The sequence below is a fragment of the Capra hircus genome, chromosome 5, assembly GCF_001704415.2.
Source record: "Capra hircus breed San Clemente chromosome 5, ASM170441v1, whole genome shotgun sequence".
NCBI classification, from domain to species: Eukaryota; Metazoa; Chordata; class Mammalia; order Artiodactyla; family Bovidae; genus Capra; species Capra hircus.
In genome coordinates, this window is record NC_030812.1 from 105,286,041 (window position 1) to 105,311,333 (window position 25,293).

Consider the following 25,293-nt stretch of genomic DNA (forward strand, 5'->3'; position numbering starts at 1 on the left):
GGGTCTCCTGCATTGCAGACAGGTTCTTTACCCCTTCAAATGGAGGGAGCCCTTACAAGCCAGCCAGAACAAGAGGAACCTCTCCAATTTAACACTGAACAGAGGATCTTACGGTCAACTCCCATGAGGATCACCACAAATGGCAAATTAACATGCTGCCAGGATATTCAGTCTCTCTGGAAACCAGATAACTTCCAGTGAACATGAAAAAGTTATAACTTTTAAATTCCAAATAAGCACAACTCTCTCCCAACCCACTCAAAAAAAAAAAAAAAAACCCTAAAACTGCATTTGTAATGATTGCAGAAAAATAAGTGCTTTTGGATACTTCCAGTGCTAGTGAGACTTTCTGGGAAAATAGTTTGACAAAATGCATTAAAAGTGGTAAAAAGCACAAATCCTTTAGCACAGCCATTCCATTTTTTTTTTTTTTTTGGAATATATCCTAAGGAAAGAATCGTGGATAATCATACGCACGTCGCTGTAGGAATTTGGTGATGACTCTACTCATCACGGCAGGAAATGAGTCAGGGGCTTCCCTGGTGGTCCAGCGGTTAAGACTTTGCCTTCCAGCACAAGGGGTACAGGTTTGATCCCTGGTCAGAGAGCTAAGATCCCACATGCCTTTTGGCCAAAAACACAAAACATAACACAGAAGCAATATTGCAACAAAATTCAATAAAGACAAAAAAGGAAGAAAGAATATGAGCCAACCTGGGGTTTTCACAAAACAGAACTGATTGTACAAACCACGGAGCATCTACACAGCCGTTTCAAATGTGGCGGAAGAGTGTTTAATAACAGAAATGTGATCGTGACGAACTGTGGGTTGAGGAGCGCCAGTGGGAGAAGAGAGAGCGTTTTTTAGAACTGAAGCCTCTTCATGCCTGTGAGTGCGGAGGGGAGGCCTGGGGAAGGTCCTAGAGTCAGTGGCAACTGTCGCAGCGTGTTGGGTTGTGGACAGTTCATTCTTTCCATCCTTGTGCTGGTTCACGTATTTTTAAATGTACGCCATGAGCCAGTACAAGTTTTGTGGAGAGCCGAAAGTAGAAACACTGGAACCGTGATCCCAGACCTCAGATGGAAGCTTAGGCTGGCTCTCTGGATTTGGAGGCTGTCTGCAGAGGAGGGGGCCTGAGGGGTTCACTTGGGAGAGACCTCAGGGAAGAGAGTCGAGGGGGTGAGGATGGGACAGCGAGAGAAGCAGCCTCCTCTGGGGACCATGGAGGCACCAGGGGGCATGGAGGAGAGGCTCAGGAGGACGTGTCCTCACACCTTTGGTTCTGTGATGGCCCCTGCTCTGAAGACATGTAACCCAAGTGCCGCACTCCAGCAACCAGACAAGGGCACCAGAACAAAGCCATCCTCGCTCTGCCTCTCGTGTCCAGAGGATGCTGTGCTCAGGAAGCTGCGTCGTCAACTCTAATGCAGGAGAGGGCTCCATGCATGAAGCTGCCCCAATCTTGACTCCACTTAAATACATTAAGAGAAAAAAGTTCCAGCTGAACCAGGCTGCTGCATGGTCAAGGTCACAGGGGCCTCCTGCACTCCTGAGCTCCATTCTACTCTGAGTCCAAGGTCCCTTCCACGGGGCCCCCTGAGGCTCTGTCTGGTTCTGGTAACCATTTCCACGTGGCTGTCTCCAGTCGTGCCCTGCCCTGCCCTCCCGGCTCCTCCGCAGGGCCTGGGCTCAGGGCACTGCTCTTGTGGAAAATCTCCCACTGCTGCCTGCTCCCCAGTCTGCTCAGGGTCACCTTCCACTGAGAGGATTTGCGACTTTGTCTTCTATTCTTAGTGCCCACTGCGGATCAGGACTCCTCGGATGCTGTGACCTGCCCCCAGGTCTGGCCTCTCCCAGGGCGTCTTCAGCACAGCTTCTCACCAGTACTTCTCACCTGTCGTCTCCCTGGCCCACCGCATTCCACTGCAGTCAACAGGCCCAGGCTCCTAAACGCTGAGATATTAGATAAAGGGCTGTGGAAACACCGAAGCTGGAGACTGGAGAAGGGCTCCCTGCAAAAGTGGTGTCCAGCTGGTCCTCAAAGGGTGGGTGGGAATTCCACGGGCAGGGCTGGGGATTCAGAGACAGAGTTTTTTACCTAGCTCCACTTCCACCTGAAAATGAGGGTAGATGATAATGGTGTTGCTGACGGTGATGGTGGTGACGGTGGCGATGATGATGGTAATGACGGTGGTGATGGTGCTGGTGATGATGGTGGTGGTCGTGATGGTGGTGATGGTGATGATCCTTAACAGTGACTGAGAGCCCACTGTGTGCCAGGCACTATGCTAAGCACTTCACAGATATCCCATAAACGCCTCGTAATAACTCAATGAGGTAATGAAATTTACAGGTGAGGAAGCTGAAGCTCAAAAAATTCAATCACTTCCTAAGCCCAGAGTTAGTGAGTAACAGCGCCAACACATGAACCAGTTATTGTCTGTCTGACAGCAAAGCCGTGCTCTTGACCCCGGTACTGTGGTTGCGCCACTTCTGTCCCACCAAGCTTGACAGCTTCTGCTGGGAGCCAGACTCTGCACTCAGAAGTAGGTAGCAAAGCCAGCCCAGGCAGGAAGCCCAACCTGGGGTTTGGTGGGGAGGGTCAAAGGCCATGTGGAAGCAGAGGACAAGCCCTCGGTGGAGGCTGGCACAGGTAGGCACCTCGCCAAGGTGACTAAGTTCCAAAATGAGTAGACAGCGAACTCCAGGAGAAGTTGGGGTCTACGTGAGGAAGGGGATGTGTCTAAGGTCATGTGGGCAAATCTAGAACTGGGGCCTCTAGGAAACAGGGGAGGGGCGGAGAGAGGAGGGAGAGGATAAGGAGGGTGAAGAGCAGGGAGGCCGAGAGCCTGCAGGCGGTGGGGGGGCAGGGGGCAGCCAGCCTTTCTGCACCAGGCAGCTGAAGCCACCTAAGCTCGCTGGGCTATAAATGGCTGTCACTGGCGCTGGCCCAAGCCGAACGGACGATTTTCCTGAGAACAAAAGGCGCCACTGGAGGTGCCAAATCCTGCTCTGTCTCTAAATGTCAGGAGAGCTTTTTCTAACCTGAGCCTGTCCTCCGCAGCCGCCTGCCCAGCCTGAGGCCCCGCGGAGGGACAGAAAGGGACCTGCAGGGGTGGGGCACCGGAGGGGGAGCAGAGGAGGGCGTGAGAGGAGGAGGGTTCCTGGCCCAGGTCTCACAGCCTCTTCCTTCCCAGCTGTCATCTTCTCCCTAACCAGCCTTGGGTCACCCTTTTCTCCCCCTCATCCGTACTGACTCCAAGACTGTGATCTTGACCGTGGTCCATGCAGCTGGTTAGTGACCCAGAGCAAGATCTTCTAGCACAATCTGTCTGCCTCTAGGAAGGGGGTCAGAGCTCCGCTGCAGGGGGACCATCCTAAGGGTGTGTGTCGGGCAGCACCCTGGCAGGCGTGGCTGTGTCGGGAACCGGGGCCTCCCCTGTCCCCCACCACTGTCATGACCACACCACAGACACACAGCTTTCTTGCCTGCCTTGGGTCAAAGACGGGCCTGGTTCCACTGCTGCACCCGTGGTTCCTATCACCTGGGCTGAAAGAGGAGGTATCAGCAGAGGAATATTGACGTCAGCCCCCATCACTCTGGAAGGAAGCACGGTGCAGTGGAAGCCAGGACCCAGCTCCCTGCTCCTCACCCTGCGATGAGAAGCCTGACAACCCAGGGATGGGTGGGGAGAGGGGTCCAGAAGCTGCTGGTCCCACAAGGCAGAGTTGTCTCCCCAGGCATGGCCCCTGTGCTTGTTCATTTGTCAACAGTCACTTTCACGCACCTCCCTTGAGTTGGCTTTTTAAAGGCACAGAGACCCCCAGGGCAAGGCCAGACGCTGATCCTGTCACAGACTGGTATCTCTCCAGTGCATGGTGTGAAAGCGTTAGTCACTCAGTCGTGTCTGACTCTTTGCTATCCCGTGGACTGTAGCTCACCAGGCTCCTCTGTCCATGGAATTTTCCAGGCACGAATACTGGAGTGGGTTGTCATTTCCTTCTCCAGGGGATCTTTCAGACCCAGGGATTAAACCCAGGTCTCCTGCATTGCAGGCAGATTCTTTACCATCTGAGCCACGAGGGAAGCCCATTGCATGCTGTCCCTGACTGCAACTCTGGCATCTCAGCAAAGCCCACCCCTACGTGCTTTTTTCTAACTTCAGACTCACGCCCCTTGCAAGGCTATGCTCCCAAGAATGCCCTACCCCCGGGTCTTGCTGCCCACCCTTCTCAGTTCCCACCCTCCCTCTCTCCCAGTGGCTCACAGAGGGGCCTCAGGGTGGCTCTCGCTGGATGGTCCCCAGACCACTAGCAGCAGCAGCCACCACTTGGCGGGTTGTAAGAAACACAAGCACCCGGACCTCACAGGAAACACTGAGTCTCTGGGGTGGGTGGGGCCCCGCAGTCTATCCCAACAAACCTCCTACCTCCACCCCGGACTCTACTGCGTCCAGAGACTGAGAACCGCTTGTCTGCAGCTGAATTATTTTCACTTTGTTTCCCACAGAAGATATACTCCTGGAATCAAGGGTTCTGTGGTTGAGTGAGGGCAAAAAAAAAAAAAAAAGCCAAAGAAATTTCTGTTCTTTCCTCGATTTCTTGAAATCAAATTGACATATATCATTGTGGAAGTTGAAGGCATATACAATGTAACAATTTGCTGTATGTATAGACTACAAAGTATAAAGAGATTTCTTAATTGCAATCCTCTTAAGCCTTTAATTTGCTAAAACGAATCCTGAATCTCTAAGAGGCAACAAGGGTGTCTGCATGCGTGTGTGTGTGTGTGTGTGTGCTCAGCCATGTCCAACTCTTTGAGACCCCATAGACTTGTAGCTCGCCAGGAGAAGGAAATGGCAACTCATTCCAGTACTCATGCCTGGGAAATCCCATGGACAGAGAAAGGTGTCTAGTGCTACCAGTTTAATAGCTGGGGCGTCCCTTTTTCCTGAGAGAGCTATAGTTGTCTCTAGAAAGCAGCGTTCTGAGGGAAATCACCTGGGGACTGACTGACTGAGGACCATCTACATCAGCCACCTTAGGGTGGGGCTCAGGCCCCTCCCCAGACTGACAGAATCTGATCCTCCAAGGGTCAGGACGGCCAGCCTGCACTTTAACCAGCTCCTCCACGGCTACCCACAAAGCCTGGTCCAGGCAGGACTGGGGGCAGCTGCCCACCTTCTTCATCCCTCGGTGACCCCCTGCTGCAGCCCTCGGAGGCCAGCCCGGCCCTGTCTCAGGGCCACTGCGATCCCCAGACAATGCCAGAGCCAGCCAAGGTCATCTGAAGGGGAGGCAGCCATGGCTTACAGAAAGCACGTTGGCTCTCACAGCCAAAGGCCTGGGGTTCGGTGAGGGTTCAGCCACCTGCAGGCTGGGTGGCCTGGGCTGGCCCCTAACTTATGGCCACGGCCAGGGTCACAGTGCAGCTCAACTCCAAGGGCGTGCATGGCATCCCGTCGCTTCCTGGCGGCACCAGGCCATCTTTTTGTGGCACAATAGCCACACCTGCCTCGTGCCAGGGCGGGCATTGCCCCCATGCATTACCGCCTCCATCTCCCAGATCTGGAACTGCTGGGAAGGAATCTTTTGGAGCTGTTGGGTCTGACCTATTTTTTTTTTTAAATAAACTGGGGCTGTTTTCCAGCTATTAGTCACTTTTCTCCCAAGCCTCCACATATTAAATTTTCTTCTTATATCCTCAGATATTTTGGCTGCAAGAGATGTCAGGTTAATTGGCTGCTTGGCTCCTGGTTCTTCCTCCTTAATGGGCTCAAACAGCAGACCTGCCATGTGCCCCAACCCCTCCCTCCCTTTCCCCGCCCCCCTTCCCCTCCCCAAGCCGACAGGGGCCTGTCTCTCCTTTGACTGGAAGGACACCACCAAGCTCCTCTCTGCTTCCTTTACGGACAGATGTGCAGAAAGACCATCTCCTCCCTGACCCTCATCTTGCCCAGAGTTGGATTAAGCCCTCATCCCAGATTTGGATCGCAGCATCCACGTGGGATCTGAGCCGGGCAGGTGACTCTACGCTCAGCCGGGGTCGCCATGGAGACAGAGGGTAGCAGGCACAAGTCACATGCACACGGGGCACCTGTGGGTTCTGGTCTTCATCCTCTCTTTCCCTATTCAGGTTATGATGCAAACTCCATTTAACCTTTCTGACCTCCAGCTTCCTTCCCTGTCAGATGGCAATAATTATGTGTCCAGACTTTTACAGGGTTTCAGTGATGACTGAAGACATCTTGTGTATAAACATTCAGAGGAAATTCTAAAGCGCGGTACAGGACACGGCGTCCATCTCCGGCCATCTGACTCTGCCCTGGTGCTATTTTGGGATGCTCCCTGGGCTCTTCTCTGGCACCGGGCATGGCGGCTTTGGCTGCTCTTAGAGCTCTGTTCCTCTGCCTACTGGACTCCGGTCCTCACCCTCCACGCTGTCTGTTCCCTGGCCACCGTTCTGCCCCTCCTCCCCAGAGCTTTCTGAGAACTATGTAGTTGCTGTCTTCAGGAACATGCCCATCACGGAAAGTCCGACATTTTCTCCAGCCTCGACACCTGGTCTCTCCTGCTGCTTCTCAGTTCCCATGGCATCTGCTGATCTGAAGCTACTGGTTACGTACTGTTCCGTCTTGTTGGCAAAGGGTCTCATGCAAACTGTCTCACAGCTGTGGGCACTGGGAGTTTCCCTGGCGGCTCAGTGGTGAGGAATTTGCCTGCAATATCGGGGATGCGGGGCATGCAGTTCAATCGCTGGGTTGGGAAGATCCCCCTGGAGGAAGGCATGGCAACCCACTCCAGTATTCTTGTCAGGAAAATCCTGTGGACAGAGGAGCCTGGGGGGCTTTAGTCTGTGGGGTCGCAAAGAGTCAGGCATGACTGAGCACGCACGCGTGTATGTATTGAGTCTACAACCAAGAAGCAGATTCCTTCAGACCGGTAAGCAGACCTTCCGTGTCGCTGTTTCTCTCTTCATACTTGGCACAGTGCTGGGGCTCAGTAAAGACATGTTGATTACAGCATCCTTGCATTCATCTGGGTCAATGCTGCCCTTCATAAATATATTATGCAAGGTTCCTTCCCACCGTGCAATCAGAGACCTTTCTTTCCCTTTGACAGGGCAGAGAGGTGGCAGGAAGAAAGACAAAACCAAGACAAATAACCACCAGACTCTGAACAATATTCAACATTCTTTGGAGGGTTCGGTAGTGCTCCAAATATCTTTACTGGGAAGTGTCCTATCTCCCAGGATTTCTAGAAGGAAATACCTTGCAAATACAGAATGCATTTACTAAGCCCCATCGTTTCATCTGTAGAGTCTACAAGTGGCTTCAAGTACAGATTCAAGTGTGTTCGTAGATGCTTTTCCAACAATCTCTTCACACCCAAGTGGTGCAGAGAGAGAGCTGCAGATAACAGTGCCAAGGTTCAGAGAAGCTGACTCTGCCCCCATGGCAGGACAGGTCAGAGCCGGACCCTCACAGAGACTCTGGCTGCATGATCTGTCTGATACACCAATGGCTGGAGAAAAACAAGCTACAGAGTCTTAAGTCACAAAGAAAATCACAAGTTGCTGTTGCTGCTGTTCAGTTGCTAAGCTATGTTCGACTCTTTGAGACCCCAGGGACTGCAGCACGCCAGGTTCCCCTGTCCTTCACCATCTCCCGGAGTTTACTCACACTCATGTCCATGGAGTTGGTAATGCCATCCAACCATCTTATCCTCATCCGCGAGTTGTTGGCCAAAACCAAAGCCACATCTGCTTAATCCAGATTTTCGTCTGGTTTCCATGGACTCCTCCAGACACTTTCCACTCAGTTCCTGGAAACTCATTTGCTTTTAATATTAGTAAATATCTCTCCACTCAGATTCTTAGCAGAAGTGACTGACTCCTTTAATCAGAGGTTCCCAATGTGAGCACTGACTGAAAGCACAGATGCTCCAGCTAGAAAGGGAATACTGTTAGCCACCCAGTAATATCCAGATCTACTCCAGAGTGGCCTCGAATTAGCAACGGCAGATCCCAGGAATCTGGGTGTTTCAAAGCACTCCCAGGCAATTCCAAAGATCAGTTTAAAAGCTGGAGAAAACATACGAAATAACAGTTTTCAAGACACTGAACACCAGGCAGTGAAAAACTGGATCTCTGAAAGATGGCAAACAAGGCGGGCCTACGATGACCCAGCCCACTGCCCGGTGGGTCTGAGCTGCGCTGTGGGGAACAGGAAAAACTCAGAGGCAGAGCGGCACATCTCTCCTTGGTGGAAGAGACAAAGATGCGAGTCAGGACAGCGAGGCAGCTAGAGGCTGCAAGGCAGAGCGCTGGAGGGCAGAAGGCTCTACAGTGAGGGGGCTTTGGAGAACTGGAGAGAGAGTCCCTGCAGTCTTCAGCCAAGCCTGACCAAATCGTGCCTGTTAGGACACTACGTGAGATCAAGAAAATACCTGCAAACAAGATAAAGGGACTGCTGGGACGTCCCTCACAGTCCAGTGGGTGAGAGTCTGCCTTTCAATGCAAGGGTCGCAGGTTCGATCCCCGGTCAGGGAACTAAGACCACACGTGCTTTGGGGCAACTGAGCCAGGGCACTTCAACTAGGATGCAACATAGCCACAATTAATTAATTATTTTAAAACTTCTAAAAACAGAAAAAGATAAAGGCACTACTTTATGGTACTCACATAGAGCCAGGAAGAATTCTTGTCCCTCTGGACCAGCGTGGAAAACCTCATAAATCCTGAATACTCTGAAGAGTTGTTGGTTTTTTTTTTTCCCTTCAGTGATAAAAAGTTAGCCCTGGATTAAAGACTGCTTGCGAGTCCCTTGGACAACAAGGAGATAAAATCAGTCAATCTTGAAGAAAATCAACCCTGAATACTCATTGTAAGGACTGATGATGAAGCTGAAACTTCAATACTTTGGCCACCTGGTGAGAAGAGCTGACTCATTAGAAAAGACCCCAACACTGGGAGAGATTGCAGGCAGGAGGAGAAGGGGTAACAGAGGATGAGATGGTTGGATGGCATCACCAACTCGATGAACATGAGTCTGAGCAAGCTCCAGGAGATGGTGAAGGACAGGGAAGCCTCGAGTGCTGCAGTCCATGGGATCTCAAAGAGTCGGACGCGACTTCAGTTCAGCTCAGTCTCTCAGTCATGTCCGACTGTTTGCGACCCCATGAACTGTAGCACACCAGGCTTCCCTGTCCATCATTAACTCCTGGAGCTTGCTCAAGCTCATGTCCATCAAGTCAGTGATGGCATCCAACCATTTCATCCTCTGTTGTCCCCTTCTTCCCTGGTGTCATCCATCAGGGAATCCCAAGAAAACTGGAGTGGGTAGCCTATCCCTTCTCCAGTGGATCTTCCCAACCCAAGAATTGAACTGTGGTCTCCTGCATTGCAGGCAGATTCTTTACCAGTCGAGCCACCGGGGAAGCCCAGACACAACTCAGTGATTAAACAACAACAACAGTCTCCACCAAGGCCAGATGAGAATGGTGAGCCCCGATGTTAACTCACAATGTCCAGCAGCTGCCGAATGGGCACCCTTGTTGCTCCTCTGAGCCAGCATCTCCACCCGGAACTCATGCATCCGTCCCCCCAGCATCCACTGTGGCCTTCTGGAGCACAGGCATCCGGCTGCCTTGATGAGGGTGGCCTGGCCAGGGCAGGGGCAGAAGCGGGGCAGCGGGCCCAGACAGAGGACAGCGAGGGTCTGACCAGAGGCAGCAAGAGAAGGAGGAGGAGATGCAAGCCAACAATGTGAACAGGGCAGGCTCGACAGGACTCTGTGACAGATTCTCTCAGGTTGGGGCTGGGGAGGTGAGTGTAGGGAGGCTGCTAGTGTGACTCCTGACTTCTGGCCTGAGTGGAGGGGAGATGCACTTGGGGTGGGAACAGATGTGCAAGCTCAGAGGTAAACGTAGGGAGCATAGTTTGGGTTGTGTAGGACTTGAAGGGCCTGCCGAACACTGAGGAAGAGCAACATAGCCAGGAGTGCAGGTCTGGATGTTACAAGACATGGAGGAGGAAAAGGTCACCTGGGGATGGGGAGCAGGGGTCAGCGTCACTCATGGGGGAAGCAAGAAGGATCCAGGAAGTCAGAGTTGTAGGAGCGGTGGGAGGAAGGACACGGGAGCCCGAAGAGCAGAGAGCATCAGGGAAAACAAAACACCAGCAACGTCTGATGCCGCTTCCATCGATCGGTCAGGTGAGACTAGAGGCCGTTGCAGTTGGTAACAAGGGGGTCTTCAAGGCCCGTGGTAAGATGTCAGAGGATGATGGCAGGGCTGGCTGTGGCATTCTCCCTCCTCCAGGCCCCCGGCCTGGCACTCGGCCGCTGGCATCAGCCAGGGTACCAAAGAAACACAACATCCTGGCTCAGCCTGGATCCTGGGAGATAAGCCAGGTCCCAGCACTTCAGAAATAATGGTCCAGCAGTGCACACGGGGGAAGACAAAGCACGGCGCTAATGGACTTGAGACTCAAACCTTCTCTTTCTTCTCCTCCATCCCATACTTGTTCACAACAGGCTAGACCTATGGCGTATCAAGTGTCTGGGGGTTAAGGCGCAGCTGCTCGAGACTGGAATCGCTCCAAGATCCAGACCTGCAGAGTCCAGAACCAAGAAGCTGAGGCTGCCTCCCCCAGAGCCACCTGAACTGTGAGCCCTTCATCTCTCTCAGACTTTATTTTCTTGGGCTCCAAAATCACTGTGGACGGTGACTGCAGCCACGAAATTAAAAGACAGTTGCTCCTTGGAAGAAAAGCTATGACAAACCTAGACAGTGTATTCAAAAGCAGAGACATCACTTTGCTGACAAAAGTCTGTCTAGTCAAAGCTATGGTTTTTCCAGCAGTCATGTATGGATGTGAGAGTTGGACCATAAAGAAAGCTGAGCTCCTAAGAACTGATGCTTTTGAACTGTGGTGCTGGAGAAGACTCTTGAGAGTCCCTTGGACTGCAAGGAGATCAAGCTAGTCAATCCTAAAGAAAATTAACCCTGAATATTCACTGGAAGGACTGATGCTGAAGCTCCAATACTTTGGCCACCTGATGCAAAGAGCTGACTCATTGGAAAAGACCCCAGTGTTGGGAAAGATTGAGGGCAGGAGGAGAAGGAGGCAAGAGAGGAGGAGATGGTTGGATGGCATCCCTGACTCAATGGATATGAGTCTGAGAAAACTCTGTGCTGCAGTCTATTGGGTCACAAAGAATCGGACATGACTGAGCTACTGAACAACAACAATGACATATCTCTCCTGCCTGAAAAAGAAAGAGCCCTGGCTCTCAGTAGCGCAGAAGCCCCAGCCTGGGGAAGGGAGGCGGCTAAGCCAGCAGGCGGGGTACAGAAGAGGAGGCGGAGGTTTCCAGAAGGTTTGCTCCCCAGCCTGGATAAACACCTCCCTATCACCCTTTGTTCAAGTCAGGACCCTAGGAGAGGTCAGCTCCCCACCAAGCCCAGATGGGCGGCTCCTTTTCCCTTCCTCCCAAACCTCCACTTTCTGCGCCACCTGCCACCGAGAGGGGAAAACATCTCTCGTGTTCAGCAGCACGAGTCCAGCACACGTGGGCATGTCTGGAAGGGGAGCCACGTGGAGCATGGCGATGAGCTGTCTCCGTCTCCGCTGACAACCTAGTCAAGGCGAAATGAACACAGAGTTGCCCGGGGTGGCACCTGGGGCAGCTGGGGAGCCACAGCAAGGTTTACAGCTTGCATAAAACACCCCCTTTCCAAAGGTGCTCAAGATCTGGTCTCCGTCTAGTTCAGGGGTTCCCCGAAACTCACGGACAGAGGAGCCTGGTGGGCTACAGTCCACAGGGTCGCAGAGAGTCGGACACGACTGAAGCGACCTAGCACGCACACATCAGGATAGACGAGGACCAACTCAGGCATTTTTCACACGGGTGACTGAGAGGCAGAGGGCAGACGGCACCAGCGTCAGGGCCTCGGGCTTCTGAGCTCTTTCCATGCTGCCTGGTAACCACCTAGGGCCCGGGGAAACAGCAAAACATACAGGAAGGCCAGGGCTGAGACTCCTTGGGGCTTAGGATGGAGCCCGACTGCCTGGACTAGGGCACACGTAGCACCTTCCAAAGGCGGGGGCAGGGCCAGAGCTCTGGGTTCTGATGCCGAAGCAGAGCCACAAGAAGCAAGGGGGGATGAGCACAGGCTTGGCCGAGCATCAGGGAAGCCTCCAGCAAAACCACCAGAGCTGCCCTTGTGGACAGAACCTGAGGGTCTGGCTGTATCGGCAGCCCAGTCCGCTGGTTTGGCTTTCTTTCCCCCCTGGAGTAGGGAGCATCTTATTGTTAACTTTATAAATAGAAGAGGGAATAACAGTGCCGCCTAAGACAACCGTGAATAAAGGAGGCTCGGGAGAAGCTGGGCGAGAAGTCACATCCCCCTGCAGAGCACTGGCCCCTGAGCTGGAGCCTGGGGCTTCCGAGAGGCTGGGGCCGCGAGCCAGAGCCTCATGGTGGTTCAGATCGCTGGTCTGGGCACAACCACACCCCCCCTGCCCAGCTCCTGCTCACATCAACCAACGATGAGCATCATGCCCATTGGGAAAAAAATACACTGGCTGATGCAAACCAACATCTGATGCAAACTGTGGTGTTGGAGAAGATTCTTGAGAGTCCCTTGGACTGCAAGGAGATCCATCCAGTCCATCAAAGGAAATCAGTTCTGAATTTTCACTGGAAGGACTGAAGCTGAAACTCCAATACTTTGACTACCTGATGCTAAAGCTGAAACTCCAATATTTTGGCCACCTGCTGTGAAGAACTGACTCATTTGAAAAGACCCTGGTGCTGGGAAAGATTGAAGGCAGGAGAAGGGGATGACAGAGGATGAGATGGCTCAATGGCATCACCGACTCAATGGACATGAGTTTGAGTAAACTCTGGGAGTTGGCGATGGATAGGGAAGTTCGTGGGGTTGCAAAGAGTTGGACATGACTGAGCAACTGAACTAAGCCAAATTGAACTGACGCAAACCTCCAACTCTTGTGTTCAAGTGAGGTTTTTCAGGGGAGACTTCACGGTTTCTCTGCCTCCTCCTCCCACCACAGAGGTGCACAGAATTCCCACAGCCCAGGCACAGCCCTGACCTCCCCCAGCCCTTTCTGAAACTTAAGGCTTGCCTGTTCCGAAGGATATTAAACGTATGCCCTCCCAGGTGGCTCAATGGTAAAGAATCCACCTGCAATGCAGGATAGGCATAAGATGCAGGTTCGATCCCTAGGTCAGGAACATCCCCTGGAGGAGGGGCCTGGCAACAAACTCCAGTACTCCTGCATAGAGAATTCCACAGACAGAGGAGTCTGATGGGTTACAGTCCATGGGGTTGCAAAGAATCAGACAAGACAAGCGACTGAGTATGCACACACTTGTTTATCTGAAAATCGCTTCCCCAGTTTGCACAACTGTCCTTGTCTCTCTGCAGTCCTGCCTTTGCTGCTTGGCGGTGAATATCTTTCTGGGGCAGCTTACCTGCAACCTTTCTTTGGGTTGGGGGATGATGACTATAACCTCGGAGACTTCCTTTTTAGGGGATCCTGTGTGACCAACAGTCCCAACCAGTGTAAAAGGAAGGGCGCCATAATGATTTAACACCAGCAACCGGCTTCCCTGGTGACTTAGTCAGTAAAGAATCTGCCTGCAATGCAGGAGATCTAGGTTTGATCCCTGGGTCTGGAAGATCTCCTGGAGAAGAAAATGGCAACCCACTCCAGTATTCTTGCCTGGAGAATTCCATGGACAGAAAAGCCTGGAAGCCTGCAGTCCATGGTGTTGCAAGAGTCAGATGCAACTTATCAATTGAACCACTACCACCATCCATATAACACTGTCCATGCAGGAAAAGTACGTGTCACAGTGATCATTCATAGGACAAAAGGTTTCTAACCTCTAACAGGTATCAGCTCCTATGCTAGGTGCTGGGATCCAATGGTGAACAGCACAGACGGAGCCCCTGCCTTCACAAAGTTTATGGTGGACTTGTCAACAAGGAAGTCAGCCAGTGAGTAGAGTGCTACACACTGCGACTGGTGTAGGATCTGTGACATGGATAGGATCATATGGTGGAGAGTGGGGAGAGCTAAGTCTGACTTAAGTGAGGGAGTGCAGTCAGGGAAAGCTTCCTGGAAGAGGTGGCATCTAAGGTGAGATCTGAAGGAAGAGTGATGAAGGAAGGTGATGAGGGGAGGGAGGCAGGTGAGCGTAGCTAGAGTGGAGGGGAAGGACATCAGAGAACAGCGCTCTGGGGTGTGAGCTTGCAGAGCCGTCTAAGTCCTGGCAAGGAGGTGGGACCTTCTGCAGTGATAATGGGAAAGCCACTGAAGGCGTTTGGGGAGGGGAGTAGCACAGTCAGGCCGCCACTTCAGAATGCGGGTTCGTGCTGCTGTGAGGACAGACCAAAGCCAGGGGCGGCTGCTGGGGGGAGGAGGGGTGGGGTGCGGAGCAGATGCAGAGTCAGGCAAGAGATGAGCAATGTGCCCAGGGTGGCCAAAGGGGGACCCAAAAGAGGAAGACAAAGTCAGGGCAGAGGACAAGCCAAGAAGAGGCAGAATCACCAGAGTCACCAAGGAGACGGGACTGGGGCTTGTTCCTTGGGTGACCTCACACCCCAAGATGAGGACCAGGAAGAGAGGGCCGACGTAGGAGGAGGTGATGCTCCCGAGGGGCCCTGTGAATCTGAGGTCCCTGAGAGGCACCGGAGGGGGTTGTGACCGGGGGGCAGCCAGACAGAACGGTCCAAGCTTGGGGCCCAGCTTGGGGTGCAGCTGAGAAGCACCAGCATATTGGAGAGAGGGCGTGAGAGGGTCTGGAGATGGCGTGTAGAGCAAGATGGGAAGGCCACCCACCCCCCACCTGAGGAAAGCAGCATCCGGGCTCCGTAACAAAGGTTGTGCTTCGGCTGCGAAGCTGGGGCTCTGGACCTCCCTGACCCTGACATCCAGATCCATCTCTACAGTGTCTCCTCCCTGGAATCTTGTGCCCCACGTACAACACTCCCCACCACACTGAGTCACCATTCCCTGACTCCATCTCGGAGCTCCAGGCCAGTGGTGAAGTGTGTACCTCGTGTGTGCTACCTGCAATGAACTACAGACCGCAAGTGATAAGTTCATAAGCATGGGAACACGTGCTTCTACAGATGCCGTCCACACCCCCTCGCATAAACACGCCCGCCGCCCTGCTACCGGGATGAGGTGGTTCACACCCACTCTGCACTGGAATCTGAAAGGACACTTCATGCTTTGAACTGTAAACCATCCCCTAAAAGCAAAACAAAAGCTGAGCAAATAAACTCAGAGCTACAACAGGGGGGAAGAAGGAGAAAACGTGTGTTGAGTTTCTTTTTCTCTGTCTTCTCTCGCGATCGTATTTAATCCTTGTTTGTGGACCGTGAAGTGGGTTTTAATCCCACAGGGATGAAGATGAGATGATCAAAGTCAAGGCTGCCTCCAAAACCTTCCCCATCTGTATCCTGGGACCGTAGCTTTCATTCTGGAAGGCAGGAGCAGAGAGACTTTCCAAGAGAAGGAAGTTGGCTGGTGTACATGCTATGTGCAGGTTTATCTCCTTTATTCACTCAATAAATATTCATCAGTTCCCCACTCGGTACCTGAAGGCGAGAGTTGAACTAATGTGCGTTAATAGAGAACATCTCTTAATTAGGAGCCAATTTACGCTGGCGAAGGGCTGCAATCGTTTTCTGGGGATCCTCCGATTGCACCTCCTCGGAGAGCGGCTGTCATAACTGCCTGTCAGGGAGTGATGAAGCCCTTGGATGTCACATGCCTGTGAGAACTGCAGCCTTTCATTTCCTGGCAGCCCCAGCCGTGAAGGGCCACCCCTTTCCCTCCCTCCAGCTAACAAAAGAGGATCATTCACAACAGAGCTGCCGGTCAGGCCCTGATGGAGGCGTTTGCTAATCGCTGCTTCCTTTAGAGTGGTCTGCTCTCTACAGTACAACCCTCCGGTCAAGCCTCACCCCCGGTGAATACGCTCTCCTGGGTCCATGGCCAAGAGGGCAGTGTGTTTAACTTGGTATTTAACACCTGACACGTGGAGGGAGACTGGGCCACATCTCTGTCCTCCCTCCCCTTCCGCCAGGCCTCAGTTTCCCTCTCAGGAAAGTCACTTGTTTAATCCTCGTAACAGCTTCATGGGAAAAAAGTACTACCACCACGTTATAGATGATTAAACTGGGACAGGTGATAGTGTAACATGTGCACGCCTGAGGCCCAACCGGGCTGAGGTCTGCACTCAGGCATGAGCCCCAGGGCCTGTGCCCCGAACCTTCGCACAAAACTGCCTTGGGCCCAGAAGCCAGTGATCCATGTGGCTTAATTGTTTGGAAGGTGCCCACAAAGTCTTCACCCCTCCAGTCCTCCAGAACAGCCCTTCATGGAAGCTGGCAGTGGGCTCACGATGCTACCACCACAATAAGTCTCTGGCTACAGGAGAAGAGGATGACAGAGAATGAGATGCTTGGATGGCATCACCGACTCTATGGACATAAGTTTGAGCAGGCTCCAGAAACTGGTGATGGACAGGGAAGCCTGGCGTGCTGCAATCCATGGGGTTGCAAAGAGTCAGGCATGACTGAGCGACTGAGCTACTGCCAAGCCAGTCTCCTCGGAGGACCAGTGGATTGAACACACGGAGCCAGGTACAGGCTGGCAGGCTCCGCCCTCTTCCACCCATGGATGTCTATCAGTTCCTCCCAGCCCTCCGGCGGTGAGAGCTAGTGTGGAGCAAAAGTGAGGACAAGCTTCCTGCTGGGAAGGGGATAAAAGTGCGGAGAGAGGCCCCCATCAGTAGCAGAGCCCCCAGCTCCGGGGCACCTCCATTCTGCTACTTGGGGGCCTACGAGGTTTGTCAAGATACCCAACCACTGTGTTTCCATTTCTTCAATTACAACACAGGAATGAGAAGAGTTGCTTTGCAATTTGTGTCAGCTGAACAAGGCAATACATACGAAGCACCGAACAGCGCGTCCAGCACAAAATAAAGACGCGAACACGGCAGCTCTTGCTATAATTCTGCTGCTACTCAAGGAAAGGGGACTCAGCCAAGGTGCTGGGGAGGTGCTGGGGAGGTGGACAGTGGGTGGGCAGGAGAAGAGAGACTACCTCCACTGATTTTGCAAGTATTTTGAGCCCTGCTCACGGTCATCTGCAAGTCACTCTCTTCTCAGGCCTATGACGTGTTGGCTGAGGTCATGGGTTGAGTCGTCCCCCCAAAAGATGTACTGAAGCCCTAGCCGCTGTCACGGCTTGCCAGGTGGCTCAGCGGTAAAGAGGCGTGCAGGAAACTCGGGTTTGATCCCTGGGTCAGGAAGATGGACAATCCGCAGGAGAAGGAAATGACAGCCCACTCCAGTGGGAAATCCCATGGACAGAGGAGCCTGGTGGGGCTACAGTCCACAGGTCACAGAGAGTGGGACACGACTTAGCGATGAAACAGCAACCCCTGTGACCTGTGAATCTGACCTCGTCTATAAACAAGATCTCGCCAATGCACACGGGGGGGGGGGGAGCGGGGGGCAGATGGAGATGGATGCAGAGAGGTACTGGTGCACCTATGAACCACAGCACAGCTGACAGCCACCAGAAGTGAAGAACAAGTCAGCAAACACAATCCCCTAAGAATATCCGGCAGGCAGCCCCCCCTGCCGACGCCTGGATTTCAGAACATCTGCCTCTGGAGCTGGAAGACAACAAATTCCTGTTGCTGAAGCCACCAGTTTGTGGTGTTTTGTTGCAACAGCCCGAACAATGAAATAAAACTACAAAGATAAATTAAAACGCAAAGTTCCTGTCCTGAAGTCTCTGTTATTCACTTCATCCCAAGAAAGAAGCTGGATGAACGTTCAGATTTAACGATGATCAGACAATGGCCTTGGGTCCAACTTTCAAAAACGTATACTTTGTTACTCAAGAGTTTTTCCTGGCCCACTGATGAGGATTTGGGGCTCAGGGGCATCGTGGAACAAGGACTGTCCTGGCCATAGGTCCCCACCACCCTGGGGCACAGCAGTGATGAAAGCAGGAGAGGAAAGCCAGGGCTGGTGTCTTGTCTTCGACTTCTTCCCAATCCACCATTTGTAGTTTCTCCAGTTAATTTCTGCTCTCTTTCTCTTTGTATTCATTTTGAGTATCTGCTCTGGCCCTCCTGCTGCCATCACAGCCCCATAGAGTGGAGAAGCCACAGGTCTCAGTGGCTAGAAAACCAGAGCTTGGGTTCCATCACTCACTCTCTGTGGCATCTTGGGTGAGCCACACCAACTTTCTGTGCTTTGGTTTCTTCATCTGTCCCATGAGAACAGGAAGCAACTCGCTGTGTTGTGTATGATGTACAGGACGGAGCCTATGTATGCAATATAGGACGGCATCTCTTACACGAGACGATAGATGCCAAAGCATTTAAAGCGTCGTATGAAAGGGAGAGATATCTTGTTATGCACAATTCCTAGATCTTGTATAGGGTAACAACTAGTTTTTAGTATTCTGTATCAGCATACACCAGAAAATTAGTGCCAAATATCAAAAGCAATCAATTAGAGTCTAAAGAAGGTAGAAATGGCATTGACTTAGGAGGAAACATGGTATTAACACCAACATTGAGGAACTCTGGTGTTGGAAAAATTTTCCTGCCTCTTAAATAACTTAAAGTTCCCATCCGGCTCTAAGAGTCTACGACTTTATGAAAATGTATACATTGAGCTATTGGCTTGCATAAAATTACATTTTAAAAAGAGATCCTTACAGACTTCTCTGGCAGACCAGTGGTTAAGAATCCACCTGCCAACATAGCGGACATGGGTTCAATCCCTGGTCCGAGAAAATTCCATATGCTGCGGGGCCACTAAGCCCCTGCTCTACAACTACTGAGCCTGCTCTCCAGAGCCCAGGAGCCATAGCTACTGAAGCCTGCACGCTCTGGAGCCCACGCCCACATCTGCCACTGCAATGAGAAGCCCACACACTGCAAAGAGTAGCCCTCTCCCCCTGCAACCAGAGAAAGCCCTCGTGGAGCAACAAAGACCCAGTGCAGTCAAGAATAAAAATGAGTTTAAAAAAAAATTGTTACTTATGGGTCATGCGTTACAGAGCTGGGGAAAGTTGGGATGCTTGAGCGACTTCTAATAACAAAATAGAAAAGCCTTTTGGTGTGTGAAACATCCAACCGTCTGGGTACCCCTAGAGGGGTATATCTTCTCAAGCCCACCTCTCCTGGCTAGTCCAGAATTTCAGAGGAAGGGGTTGGCATCACTCAGAACAGAGTTTAGTAGAGAGGGTGACACCCCTCGTGCAGTCCCAAATGCAAAAGCAACCAGGCATTCTTTAATCTCTTTTTAGAACAGAACAAACCAAAGTGACTCCCATGGCAATGAAGAGGTGGAGCTCAGACCTACGAACGTCCTGACTGAAAATGCACGAGGAATTTGGTGAAGCTGCCTTCTCTGAAGCTCTGTAACTAACAACCAGGGGACCAACTGCGTCGTGGGTGCAGGAAGTGGGCTCGGGATGGTCCCTGCTGCCCGAGCTTCCTCTCCTCTGGCCAAGCCCGGGCATGACTGCCAGCAATGCCTGCCCGTCACACACCACCACCGTCCGCGTTCAGTTACCTTGGCAGCTCACATGTCGCCACGCGGCCCGTCCTTCCCCTGCTGGCACAGGAGAAGCCAAGGTGCAAATGCTGTTTTTACAGATTTTTCGCATGTTCCACGCTGGAATGTGATAATCACTTCACATCGCAGTTAGCACAGAGGAAATGAAAACCACTCCGAATCAGAGACAGGAGTGCGGTTTCACCCTCTCTGACAGCCAAAAGCCAATGGAGGACTCTCCCAAGAGCCAAATTTTCCAGGAGGAAAACAAAACAAAACAAAACAAAACAAACGTGGGTATCTTCTTAATTCTCCTGCGCTCAGTTCAGGACGGAAATCCGTGTTTGCTGAGGGAGAAGAAACGCGTGCAGACCATGGTTTTGGGGACCATTTCAGCTGGAGAAACAAGGGCAGGGTGAGTCCATCCTGTTGGCACTTCCCCAGCGAGGCTCCTAAAAGCTGATGGCTTGATGGTGATTGAGAAGGCCTCTGGAGCTCACAAAGCTCTAAACCCTTTGCATGAATTAATTCATTTAATCATCGCAACAGCTTTACGAGGCCCAGAGAGGTTAGGGGTGCCTTGTCCATCATAACAACACATCTACTGAGTTCAGAGTAAAAGCCAGGCGGTCTGGCTCCAGAGCCCCACGCTTGTTAGAAACAGACATGATGCAGACCCCAGAGAAGTGGGCCTGGGTCTTGCCAACTCTTGTCCCCTTCCTCCTCCTTGTCCTCTCTCACTTTTGTATTATAGGACCACACACCTAAGCGAGAAACCCTGAGAAGAGGGATCCATCAGCTAAAACCACCAACAGGCACCACGTCAGAATTCAGCCCCAGTCTCCCTGTAACTCACAGCAGCAGCGCCCGTTGGCACCCCAACCCCAATATCCTATTGTAGTTTTCCCAACCCATAAATATTCTCTCTCTCCTTGGGCCAGTAAGTCAAGATGACATTCAAAAGCCAGTCTCCAAAATGACTCCTGTGCTAAAACTGTGTTCACATCAATGGAGGCTTCCCTTTGAGGTGCTGAAACCCCAGTCAGGGAAGTCGGCACCATAAATAAAGCATCAGGCTCTCACTGAGCGCCCGTAAAGCAAGCAGCAGCTCTGAAGCCCTCCATCACCCACAGTTCCTAATTGGGCATTGTGATTAATCCGTTTATTTGCTATTCAGACGAACACCCCGTAGGAAGAATGTCATTACCAACTATTAAGTAGGAACATGGGTAACCAAAATGTACCCGGGCTTGGAGCTTTGCAGCACCGAATTCCCAGAATCTCCTCTCATTTTGTGTTTTCCAGGTCCACAAGAACCTAAGCACAAAAGTGAGAGATAGGAGGCCCAGTTTGCAGGAAGTGATTAAGACCCAGAAGGCTCGTGAATTTGTTCATAATCCTATGAATCAGGCAATATTTGTCAACGATTTTAATTTACTCTGCATCAGGCCCGGTGTCAGAACAGGGTAGACCTGCTCCCCCCTACCTCGAAAGTTCTTTATCCAACCGGAGAAACAGATATATAAAAATGCAATTATCTTGTAACAGGGATAGTGAGAGATAGGTGTCAGGAGCACAGAAGGAGAGGAACACTCCATCTCCATAGGGATGGAGGATACATGGAAGAGCTATTTAAATGGAAGGCTGCTTAGAGGAAGTGACCTTTGTATTGAGTCCTGCAGGTTGAGGAAGATTCCCCTCCCCGCCCCCCAGAGAGAAAGAGGAGGAAAGAGCAGCCCAGGTAGAGGAATCAGGGTGTGCAAAGGCATTCAGGCATGAAGTCAGTGTTTGCAGAGAACTGCATGGGGCAGATACGGAAGGGTTAAGGACATCAAGTTTTATTCTGTGTCCTAAAGGGAACAGGGCAACGTGGTAAGTTTTGACAGCTACGTCTGCTCTTGAGCAGGTCTGTGCTTCTGAAAGCCCAGTGAGCAGTGATGACGAAGCTAGACAAGAGAAGAGGGCAACGGGAAAGCGCCTGCTCCCTGAGTGAGGGTGGCAGCCTCACAAGCGTGGCGGGCTGAAAAAGAGACTCTGATGGACCCACTAGGAGGTTCTGAAGGCACGTGTGGAGCAGAGGAGAGGGAGAAGAGGGTGCCAGGGGGGGAGGCGTGGGGGTTGATGCCCTCAGCTGAGGAGGAGAAGCGCACCTGAGGGAGGGAGCTGGAGAAAGTGGCAACAACATTGGCGATCCCCCCCCCCCCCCGCCCCACAAGCTGCACCCAGGATGCCCTCCCCCAGCTCCAAACCTGTCCGGTCAAGGGAGGCTTTGCTCACAGATAGTTTTATTCCCTGCTGTCCTTCCTGCATAGCGATTAGAATATCTCTCCCTACCTTTACTTTGTGAGTGATCACTTGCTCCCTGTTCTCCTTGCCTGTCCCAACACAGCATCTCTTCCTTCCCAAACATCCTCTCTCCCCATCCTCTTGCCTGCTCCCATCCACACATGGCGTTTTAGAAGTAGCCATGTAGGGACTTCCCTGGTGGTCCAGTGGTTAAGACTCTGCCCTTCCACTGCAGGGGTGGGGGGGCCGCGGGGCGGGTGCAGGTTCAATCCCTGGTTGGGGAACTAAGATCCATATGCTGCATGGTGCAGGAGAAGAAAGAATCAAGGAAGCAGTATAGGGCAAAGGGCAGTGAGTCAGAAGTGGGGGCAGTCTGTGCTCAGAGGCTGTCCTAGCCGGTCAGGTAACATTTAGAACTTGCTGGACCTCTCTGCCTCAACACCCTCATCTGTAAAATGGGGCTATGCAATGAATTCTAACCTTCTCTTATCTCACAGGATTATGGTGAGGATAAAGTGAGATAAAGTGCTTGCAAACCACACCAACAAAAGTCGGGAAAAGGTGCTACCGAATGATCTGGATCAGCCCGCACTTCTGTCCACCAAACTGTGAATTCCTTGAGGGAGCAGCCTAGTGTCTTTATCTTTGGATCTCTAGAACCTAATTATTCCTGGCACAGAATCAGTATTTGATAAAGATATGCTGAATTGAGAACAAGGAGAGCTACCACCATAGACACACACACATACACCCTGAGGCATCCTTGCTTCTCTCTCACCATAAATGCAGACAAACCCACAGCACCCCACTTTTGGAAGTACTGCTCTAGTCCTGGCTCATTCCAAAAACAGGCAGTTACTGGAAGAAAACCAAGCGATTGTCACGCTGCCTGGATGCCTCCACCAGGGCACGTTGGCTCAAGTCTGATTTCCTCCCTTTCTCGGGGAAGCTGCGAGGAACTGAACCCCAGACTCATTCCCCGCCCCGGGGAAGCTGCGAGGAACTGAACCCCAGACTCATTCCCCGCCCCGGGAGCCCCAGCTGGATCCGCCCCTCCCCCTGTGTGCCAGGCGTGCGACGTGGGTTGTTTTTTTTTCCCCCTCGCAGGAGCTCGGCCGCCTCTACTGCTGTTTTCATTGATGCCTTGAGCAGAGCTGGCATGTGCAACCGCCGAGAAGGGGGAGCGTTGGAGCTGCGGGGGAAGCAAGTAAAAATAGCCTGGCGCGCGCACACGCGGCGCTCTGCCTGCTCCGGACGCCTTGAACCTTGGCGGAGGTGTGGAGCTCACCACAACGAGCTCACCACAACAAGCTCACTGCGGACGCTGGCCAGGGGTCTGCGCCCGCACCCCGCGGGCAACAAGAAGAGTGCAGTGTGGGGGCCAGAGACCCGTGAAAACTTTTTTTTTTTTTTTTTTTTTTGGCGGTGGGCCGGGGGAAGCTGTTCTTTGCTGTCCGCGCTCCAGCCACATGGCTGCAGGGACTGCTACGTGCCGCTGGGCCAAAGGATTACAGAAGTGTGGCCTTGACTCGGAGCTATTTTTAGAAACCACTTCTGCGGGTGGGCGATCGCAGCGAGGAGGGCGAGGGGTTCCGTACAGACGTGCTCTCTGCCTCGCGCTACACAGCTTCCTAAATGTCCTCTCGCCGGTGGGGGACCGGGAGGGGCCCCGCACGCGCTGGCTTTGCCCTAACTCAAGGAGACACAGTAGCTCCTGGACGCCCCGCTGCTCTCTCCCAGAGCATTTTTTGTTTCGAAATCGACAGGATGTGTGCTGCTTCTAGTTCCTCGGAGAACGGGGATTTTAAAAAGCTTTGCTGCCTCCCGGGTGGGGCAGAGGGTTAGCTGCAGTTCAGACCCGGAGGGAAGACGGTTGGGAAGGGTCTCTGCCGCTTTGGGCATCCCACGGACGGAGGGACAATCCCCGCGCGCCACACCTCCGTCCCCGCCCCACGCTGCATATGGGCAACCATCTGTGAAAGGCACGGCAGCCCCACCAGACACCAGGCTATTAATAGAGTCCGGGAGTTTGTTCTCTGTCTTTTTCCTGCCACCGAGTAAGGGATGATCTTCACACACACACACACACACACACACACACACACACACACACACACACACCACTCCGCCCCCGCCCCGGCGCACCGTTCCTCCAGGAAGGTAAGGGGGCTGCCCACGCGGATCCCCTGCGTGACTACAGGTGCCCGGAGCCTACGGGCTGAGCCGGGGTCATGTCAGCAGAGTCAGAGCGAAGACAGGAAACCCAGCCTCTGGTCGGTCTCGGGACGCTGGGCTCTTGGCAGCTCCGAGCCAACTCGAGAGTCGAGAAAGGGCAGCTGCCGAGCTGCCGGAGGCGGGGGGCCGGAGCGCAATTTGCGGAGCTCCCACTACCTCCTCCTCCAAGCTGCTGCGGCGCGGCGCGCAGCCCCCACAGCGCGCGCGGGCTCGGTTGCGGCAGTCGCGGGCGCTGTCCCCGGTCCTGAAGGTGGCCGCGGCCCGAGCTCCCTCCCCGGGTTAGCACCCTCGAGGCTGCTCGTAGGTCCCGGGTTGCGGACCTCTCCCCTGCCCCGGTCTGGGCGCCAGGGTCTGTCGGCGGTGCCCCTGCCCCACCCCGGCGCGGCTCGGCACCCCCGAGGCCCGAAGCTCTCCGCGGTGCGGCGGGGACCGAGAGCGCGAGCTTGAAGGGTGACGGCCCGGAGGAACGGTCCAGGCCCTGCAGGGAAACGACCTGGCCCCTGGGTCGCCCATCCAGGCTCGGCACAGTCCGCCACTCTGGAGCCCTAACGGAGCCCAGAGGAGAGGGCAGGGGAGCGCGGCCGCCCAGGGCTTGGGACTCGGGGCTGGGGTGGGGGGGGGGGGGGCGCAGCGGGCGCGAGCGAACAGCGGGTGGAAGGGGAGGAAGCTGGGGTAAGAGCGACTCTTTTGCATTTTTCAAGCGGGAGGGGTCCTGAGACAGGCACCGTCTTTCCCCCACCCAGCACACACACACACCACGCACACACAGAGACGCGCAAGCGGCCGGCTGGAGCAAGCGGGATGGAGCTGAGAAAGTTTGGCACCGGGAGCGGCGCGGCGCGCGCTGGGGTCCGAGCGGCCGCGGGGTAGCCCGGCGGCCGCCGGGTGGCCGGGCCGGCCTCTGGCCTCCTTACCTCGGTGCTCTCGGACGCGTTCTCCGCCATCTTCCTCCTTAGGAGCAAGCAGCGGGAGGAATGTTTCATGCCCATAAGAGCCAGCGAGGGTTTGGTGGCACCGTGATGGGAGAAAGAGAGAGCGGGTGTCGCTTTAAAAGAGAGAGAGAAAGAGAGAGAATGGGAGGGAAAAAAAAAAAAAAAAGCCCAACCCAGCCCCTCTGCCGGAGCGTCGGCCGGTACCATCAA

At 53.2% G+C, this 25,293-nt stretch overlaps 1 protein-coding gene across 2 annotated transcripts in view; it reads right to left on the reverse strand.

Annotated features, from left to right (window-relative positions):
* PRMT8 (protein arginine methyltransferase 8) overlaps positions 1 to 25,292 on the reverse strand; it is a 69,527-nt gene extending 44,235 nt beyond the window's left edge. For both annotated transcript variants that reach the window (XM_013964281.2, XM_018048621.1), the window contains exon 1: positions 25,066 to 25,292. In XM_013964281.2, coding sequence (XP_013819735.2) covers positions 25,066 to 25,290 — 225 coding nt within the window. In that variant the 5' untranslated portion in view covers positions 25,291 to 25,292. The remainder of the gene's footprint in view (positions 1 to 25,065) is intronic.